General features: G+C 40.6%; 1 protein-coding gene across 1 annotated transcript in view; it reads left to right on the top strand.

The window, feature by feature from the left end:
• LOC110463070 (lysine-specific demethylase 2A-like) overlaps window positions 1–5318 on the top strand; it is a 39483-nt gene extending 34165 nt beyond the window's left edge. Inside the window, exon 17 of the mRNA XM_021517410.1 lies at window positions 1406–5318. Within this exon, the coding sequence (XP_021373085.1) occupies window positions 1406–2725 (1320 nt within the window). The 3' untranslated portion in view covers window positions 2726–5318. The remainder of the gene's footprint in view (window positions 1–1405) is intronic.
• Window positions 5319–8897: the final 3579 nt, after the last annotated feature.

Here is an 8897-nt window from a genome sequence, read left to right on the forward strand (position 1 = left end):
AATAACTAGTTATTGACGTTTAGTAACTAGGTATTGACGTGTAATAACTAGTTATTGACGGGTAGTAACTAGGTATTGACGTGTAGTAACTAGTTATTGACGCGTAGTAGCTGGTTATTGACGTGTAGTAACTACTTATTGACGTGTAATAACTAGTTATTGACTTGTAGTAACTAGGTATTGACGTGTAGTAACTAGGTAGTGACGTGTAATAACTAGTTATTGACGGGTAGTAACTAGGTATTGACGTGTAGTGACTAGGTATTGACGTGTAATAACTAGTTATTGACGGGTAGTAACTAGGTATTGACGTGTAGTAACTAGGTATTGCCGTGTAATAACTAGTTATTGACGTGTAGTTACTAGTTATTGACGTGTAGTAACTAGGTATTGCCGTGTAATAACTAGTTATTGACGTGCAGTAACTAGTTATTGACGTGTAGTAACTAGTTATTGACGTGTAGTAACCAGTTATTGACGTGTAGTAGCTGGTTATTGACGTGTAGTGGGATACCTGTCCACTACACTGCCCACCACACTATCAGGTAACGGACGGCAGCTTATCGCTGTTGTCACCCTTTAATCAACATTTCAGTTGTTGGCAGCTTGTTACTGTAATCAAGTTTTAATAAACATTTGAGTTTTAAAATGGTACAAATGTTATCTTTCATGCATTTTCTTTCTGCACACAAGTGTGATGCTTTCATTTATTGACTCCTGTTTTGCTTGTAATGACATTTCGATAATACAATGTTTGAATTGCAGAAATCGTTTTCTCGATAGGATACGTAGACAGGCCCTGGTAAGAAATCAAGAGCGGTGCAGAAAACTAAAACAAATCCAGTGTATAAATTATTTGGTTGAACCACAAAATTCGATTATTTGCTACCAGCATAAGTTAATGAAACAAGAAAAAAATCAATAGAGATATAGGATGCAGATTTTACAGTGTAGACAGAAAACTGTAGCTATACCTATCTGTTTCTTTGGCAACCTACACTTATTGAAACATGCTCATTGTAACTGTTTGCGTGTGAGAATTTTTTTTCATTCCATTCCTATTCGATAAAGATGCAAACGTCTGCAATTTAGACAAACTCATTTAATAAGATTGGGTTTAAATAACGTATTATATGTGAAAGGAGACAATAGCGGCAGTCACCATTGGAAATATTTTGTAATAGTTTATGAGGTGGGGAGGGTGTTTACTCGTTTACCGATGCTAACTTGTGTGAACAAATACGCGTCCATATATTTTTTTAATTATATCTAGAACATGTTCACAATTAATAAAGATGTTCTGTAGAGAAAAGTTATTTCATTGATCGTTCTAGCATTCAATACATTTTCTAAAAGGTTAATTGTACAAGAGACTGGGCACTCAACGTGGTTCTTGTTCTTGCAGGGTCTGTCTACACCTACCGGATCGCCAAAACATGCCCCAAAGACGAGGCACTCAAGTCAGTCGCCTGGTGGTAGTGGTGGAAAGCTCCGCCAAAGACCTCACAATAGCTCTCCCGGGGGGACGGGGGTTCAAGACACCCCCGAGGGCGTTGGGCGTCCGAAAAAGTCGCCCAGAAAGTTGTTAATGGCCGCAGGAGGTAACGCGCCCAGTCAGAAAGAAACTGTGTCCTCGACTCGGCAAAACATTGGAGTAGGACCGACCGTGAAACGGAAGAAGTTATCAGTAAAGGCTGCAGCGGGGGTTTCAGGCTCCGGATCATTGGGACAGCATTCCAAAAATGTCACGGTCGGTCAGACGGGCAGAAGTTCAGCTCAACCAGGCAAAGGAGGTGCTGCACTTCTGCCTGGAAAAAGTGGTGCTGCATTTGATCCTACACAGTTCAATCTGAAGGAGCCTAAACTTGTGTTAGAGCGGTACGTGGTCAGACCAGCACCACCCTCTCCTCCGCCAGATCATTTGGAACTAAATACCGGACGCAAACACGTCTTAAAAAGGATGATGTGGCTGAAGATATTTTCTTATCTGTCTGGTCCCGACCTTGTTCGGTGCATGGCCGTCAATAAGATGTGGTACCGTTGGTGCCTACACCACACACTTTGGAAATACATAGACATCAGCAATACGCGTATTTTGCAGACTCATCTCATCGGCATCGTTAAGAGGCAGCCTTATTCACTTCAGCTCAATTCTGTTACAATGACACAGATGCAATTGTCATGGTTACTCGCGCGCATTCCACAACTAAAGGATGTGTCACTAGCGTCATGTTCCTGGACCACCGTCAGTGCCCTCTGTCTGACCTGTCCCCTACTATCGTCACTCAATCTGAACTGGGTGGCGGGCCTGACCGAGGATGGGTTCCAGGACATTATTACCCCTCCCACGGAACGAATACCCGGCATGCATGACGTCAGTCGTCTGCACTGCCTCAAAGTGCTGAGTTTGGCCGGCACGGGAATTACAGATTCATCACTAGCCTTGATGGCGGAACATTTGACGAGGATGGAGAACCTAGATCTCAGTTACTGTACCAAACTCTCTAACGCAGGTATGGAGGTGCTTCTGTCGCCACATTGGTCAATTCACAAGACAATCAGAAAGATCGACATCTCCGGTTGTCGACGGATAACAGAGTCCGTCCTTGACCTTTTGACCGCGTGCAACAAGCTACGACTAGTCGTAGCCAGAAACTGTACAGGTATCTCAAAACACCACTTTGTAAAAGCGTCGTCTTCATCCAACATCACTTACATCACGTGACAGATAGAGACAGAGCACGTGATGCATTTTGTAAAACCGTTGTGGTTATCTGTCTCAGAGACAAGCACGTAATACATTTTGTAAAGGTGCACTCGTCATCTAGCGTCACTTTTATCACGTGGTATCTACGTAGACCTGCTGGTCAGTGATAACAAAATCACGTGATATACATAGTGAAAAAACAACCGACGTGTAAAAGCTTGGAAGGCTAGAGTGTGGCGGCGCTAGTGTTGTGTGTGTGTTATGATCAGTCGGGTATGACCTGTTTATGTTAAGATTTCTTTGAACAAATGTGGTGTGCTCTAGAAGATACTGAGTATCCAAATTCTAATCGCACAACTCGGATAACGAATGTTTAAAAAATTGCAGTTTCTGTGTTATTGTTATAATCAATGTCGTTGGTAAGAACCACGCGTGTATTTCCTGGTGTCATTGTAGGGTGTAGTTTCTGTACTGTTACCGGTAATTTGGTAGTGTACGATGCAAAATGCTGGTGTACTGTCTTACCATTTGGACCCCAAGGTTATAACTCGAGCGCCTGGACGATAGATGCATTTTATTTCCACTCGCACAGTCCAAGTATCAGATTTAAACATGATTTGCAAATATTCCTCGTATAACAACAGGGGCTCAGATAGCTATTTGACGGTCGGGTGGCGCAGTGGATTGCACACTCGCAATTCACAAAGACGGTCACGGTTCGATTACCCGAATGGACGTGACAAGTTATCCCGACCACGCGTAGGTTTCCTCCGTGTACTCCGGTTTTCTCCCACATTAAGTAAAGCGGCGCCCCATACGAATCTGCTCGAAAGACCACCCTTTGGACGTAACCCCCTCTCTGTAATAGGAACCAATATTTTCTTATCTCCACGTAGCAATTTATATGTTAATACTCTTTCAAGAGATTATATCTTTTAAGAGACCACTTCTGAACTTTCATTGGGTAGTAATACCGATTTGACTTGAGACGACGCTCTCATCTTTACTAGTCGTAAATAATTCTGTTTTCAACAACGGCTCGAAGAAAGTATAGTAAAATACGATAAGAACGTAAAAATAATATGGATATATTGTTTATACTCTCGTAAACTACAGAAAACGAGTATAGTGTCGTGGTACGATCAAAATTCCAAATTCCATACAGATCCTGTAACGTTACACATTTACGGTGTACTAGTACATAAGTATCATCTTCCAATGGGAGAAGCATTTAGGACCTTCAGACAGTACCAGTTTTACAAAGTAGGAACGCTTAGCGCAGGGATAACATCAAAAGGACAGAACTGGGACAAGATACAGTCTACAGGAGCATATATATGAGGATTGAACGGAAATTGTCTCAATTTGATACTGGTATGACACAAATCGGTTAAAATGGGTACATATGAAAAAACCGATTTGCGTTGCTACCGGCATGAACTTTGAAATAAATGCCATTCAATCCTTATATTTTCATTCTGATTTTTTTGAGTTTATATTGACCTTAAAGGAGCGATTCCCTTAATGTTCGATATCGAGGTGTCGTCAGTGCAAACGAGATTCCTTGAACAACTTGAAATCACCGAAATGTTTGCTTCTGACGGTTGTCTCATGCTATTCGAGGCGGAGGAAAGCTTCAAAATGATGCTGATCAAATTGCGTTCATAGTTTTATGAACGCATTGTTTTCTTGTCATGCTTATAGAAGAACTTGCAGCGAAAATGTAAATAAAGGGTTGATTAACGCAGTCTTTCAACCTATAAATGGTAGGGTCATATAACAAAGGGACAAGACATCGTGTATAGGTTGACGAGTGATATAGCACAGGGGCAAGATACAGTCCATAGGCTTAGTGTCACAGTAACGTTTTCAGGTAATTCTGTGACACTATTAACCGTCGAATTTGTCTCATCATTGGACTGTATGACATGACCAGACATAACTGGTGTCTTATATCTGTTACTATAGAAAAGGGAAAATCGCGCATTGACTTTTTAGTTTTGTCGGTACAATGATTATGGTATGAACAGCTTGATACAGTGTATTTGCATGACAACATACGTTGTATATTTACCCTCAGTGAGACATCGTACACAGTGTAAAGTAAGAATCGCCTGTCAGTGTATTATCCCTCAGTGAGACATCTTACACAATGTAAAGCAAGAATCGCCTGTCAGTGTATTTACCCTCAGTGAGACATCGTACACCATGTAAAGCAAGAATCGCCTGTCAGTGTATTATCCATCAGTGAGACATCTTACACAATGTAAAGTAAGAATCGCCTCTCAGTGTATTTACCCTCAGTGAGACATCGTTCACAGTGTAAAGCCAGAATCGCCTGTCAGTGTATTTACCCTCAGTGAGACATCGTACACCATGTAAAGCAAGAATCGCCTGTCAGTGTATTATCCCTCAGTGAGACATCTTACACAATGTAAAGTAAGAATCGCCTGTCAGTGTATTTACCCTCAGTGAGACATCGTTCAGTGTAAAGCAAGAATCGCCTGTCAGTGTATTATACCTCAGTGAGACATCTTACACAATACAATGTAAAGCAAGAATCGCCTGTCAGTGTATTTCCCCTCAGTGAGACATCGTTCAGTGTAAAGCAAGAATCTCCTGTCAGTGTATTATACCTCAGTGAGACATCTTACACAATACAGTGTAAAGCAAGAATCGCCTGTCGGGTTATTTACCCTCAGTGAGACATCGTACACAGAGCAAAGCCAGAATCGCCTGTCAGTGTATTTTCCCTCAGTGAGACATCTTACACAATGTAAAGTAACAATCGCCTGTCAGTGTATTTACCCTCGGTGAGACATCGAACACAGTGTAAAGCAAGAATCGCCTGTAAGTGTATTTACCCTCAGTGAGACATCGTTCAGTGTAAAGCAAGAATCGCCTGTCAGTGTATTATCCCTCAGTGAGACATCTTACACAATGTAAAGTAAGAATCGCCTCTCAGTGTATTTACCCTCAGTGAGACATCTTACACAATGTAAAGTAACAATCGCCTGTCAGTGTATTTACCCTCGGTGAGACATCGAACACAGTGTAAAGCAAGAATCGCCTGTAAGTGTATTTACCCTCAGTGAGACATCTTACACAATGTAAAGTAAGAATCGCCTGTCAGTTTATTTACCCTCAGTGAGACATCGTACACCATGTAAAGCAAGAATCGCCTGTCAGTGGATTTACCCTCAGTGAGACATCTTACACAATGTAAAGTAACAATCGCCTGTCAGTGTATTTACCCTCGGTGAGACATCGTACACAGTGTAAAGTAAGAATCGCCTGTCAGTGTATTTACCCTCGGTGAGACATCGTACACAGTGTAAAGCAAGAATCGCCTGTCGCATTCTTATTGGCGTGTGGTATTTAAGGTTAAAATGAGAAAAAATATATTAACATTAGCATTGTTCGATAAATATGCATTTATGTTAACCCATCACTGTGTACGTTAATAAGTTTATCGGGTTCAGTAGTACATTTCTTATGTTTACAGTGCATTGTAAATATCTAATCAAAATTAGTTACAGTTGTTTTTGTTTAATGTTTCGATGTGGATCGTCATATTGTTATAAACTTTCATTTGACAGGCCGATATAAGTTGATATCACGATATACTTTGTATCCAGAACCACGAGGTATACTTATGTGCTTTTTCTGCACATATGTTAATTGTTGTTTTTATCCAATATCTGATGATTTTGTCAACATTGTTATGGTGACGGAAATAAAGTTATTAAACGTTCATATCTTGATAACTTAGTTTATGTCGACACTTACATGTACAACAGGCCTAGTTAATTATGTCAAAATGAAACTTGTCAAAGCTATCTTGTAAATGCATGTCGACAAGAAACACAACTAACCTATTATGTCGACACTTACATGTACAACAGGCCTAGTTAATTATGTCAGCATGGAACTTGTCAAAGATATCGGGTACGTGCATGTTGACAAGAAACACACCTAACATAATTCATGTCGACATGCACAGTTATGTCAACAAGAAAAACGTCAAGATATCTATTTAGTCCATGTCGAAACGAGACGCACCCAAACGCACCCAAACAGACCTAGGGAATTAAGTCAGTTTATGTCGACAAGAAACACACCAAACATATCTTAGCTCATTCGTCGAACCGATAATAGTTCATTAATACAGAAAATAATTTTTAACAGGTCTGATTTAGTTTAGTCCCGAAACAAATCAAAAGATTAAGTTAAACCATGTCAATATTAGGTATATGATTGATTATATTCCATGTCGTAATCTGATATACTACCGCCAGTATTTCATATCAACATTCGCTGTGTTGCCATTTGTAGCCGATGTAAACATTGGCTATATAACCAGCTGAAGCCGGTGTCAACATTCGCTATATTACCAGCTGTAGCCATTGTAAACATTCGTAATATACCCAGCTGAAGCCGATGTCAACATTCGCTATATCACCAGCTGTAGCCATTGTAAACATTCGTAATATGCCCAGCTGAAGCCGATGTCAACATTTGCTATATTACCAGCTGTAGCCTTTGTAAACATTCGTAATATACCCAGCTGTAGCCGATGTCAACATTTGCTATATTACCAGCTGTAGCCTTTGTAAACATTCGTAATATACCCAGCTGTAGCCGATGTCAACATTTGCTATATTACCAGCTGTAGCCTTTGTAAACATTCGTAATATACCCAGCTGTAGCCGATGTAAACATTCACTTTATTACCAGCTGTAGACGATGTCAAAGTTCGCTATATTACCAGCAGTAGCCAATGTCAGCATTACCTATAGACCCAGCTGTAGCCGATGTCAACGTTCGCTATATAACCAGCTGTAGCATTTGTCAGCATTCGCTATATAACCAGCTGTAGCCAATGTCAGCATTCGCTATATCTGTAGCCGATGTAAACATTCACTTTATTACCAGCTGTGGCAGATGTCAACGTTCGCTATATTACCAGCAGTAGCCAATGTCAGCATTACCTATAGACCCAGCTGTAGCCGATGTCAACGTTCGCTATATAACCAGCTGTAGCATTTGTCAGCATTCGCTATATAACCAGCTGTAGCCAATGTCAGCATTCGCTATATCTGTAGCCGATGTAAACATTCACTTTATTACCAGCTGTAGACGATGTCAAAGTTCGCTATATTACCAGCAGTAGCCAATGTCAGCATTACCTATAGAACCAGCTGTAGCCGATGTCAACGTTCGCTATATAACCAGCTGTAGCCTATGTCAACATTCGTTATATAACCAGCTGTAGCCTATGTCAACATTCGTTATATTACCAGCTGTAGCCTATGTCAACCTTCCCTTTATTACCAGCTGTAGCCGATGCCAACATTCGTTATATAACCAGCTGTAGCCATTGTCAACATTCGTAATATAACCAGCTGTACCCATTGTAAACATTCGTAATATAACCAGCTGTAGCCGATGACAACATTCACTTTATTACCAGCTGTAGCCGATGCCAACATTCGTTATATAACCAGCTGTAGCCATTGTCAACATTCGTAATATAACCAGCTGTAGCCTTTGTCAACATTCGTTATATAACCAGCTGTAGCCATTGTCAACATTCGTAATATAACCAGCTGTAGCCTTTGTCAACAGGTATATGATTGATTATATTCCATGTCGTAATCTGATATACTACCGCCAGTATTTCATATCAACATTCGCTGTGTGGCCATTTGTAGCCGATGTAAACATTGGCTATATAACCAGCGGAAGCCGGTGTCAACATTCGCTATATTACCAGCTGTATCCGATGTAAACATTCGCTATATTAACTGCAGACGCCGATGTCAGCATTCGCTTTATAACTTTCTGTTATCTATGTCAACAATATAATCAGCTGTATCCATTGTAAACATTCGTAATATAACCAGCTATAGCCGGTGTAAACATTCACTTTATTACCAGCTGTAGCCGATGCAAACATTCACTTTTATTACCAGCTGTAGCCGATGTCAACATTTGTTATATTACCAGCTGTAGCCTATGTCAACCTTCCCTTTATTACCAGCTGTAGCCGATGCCAACATTCGTTATATAACCAGCTGTAGCCGATGCCAACATTCACTTTTATTACCAGCTGTAGCCGATGTCAACATTTGTTATATTACCAGCTGAAGCCTATGTCAACATTCGTTATATAACCAGCTGTAGCCGA

This window comes from Mizuhopecten yessoensis, unplaced genomic scaffold (assembly GCF_002113885.1).
Source record: "Mizuhopecten yessoensis strain PY_sf001 unplaced genomic scaffold, ASM211388v2 scaffold10867, whole genome shotgun sequence".
NCBI classification, from domain to species: domain Eukaryota; kingdom Metazoa; phylum Mollusca; class Bivalvia; order Pectinida; family Pectinidae; genus Mizuhopecten; species Mizuhopecten yessoensis.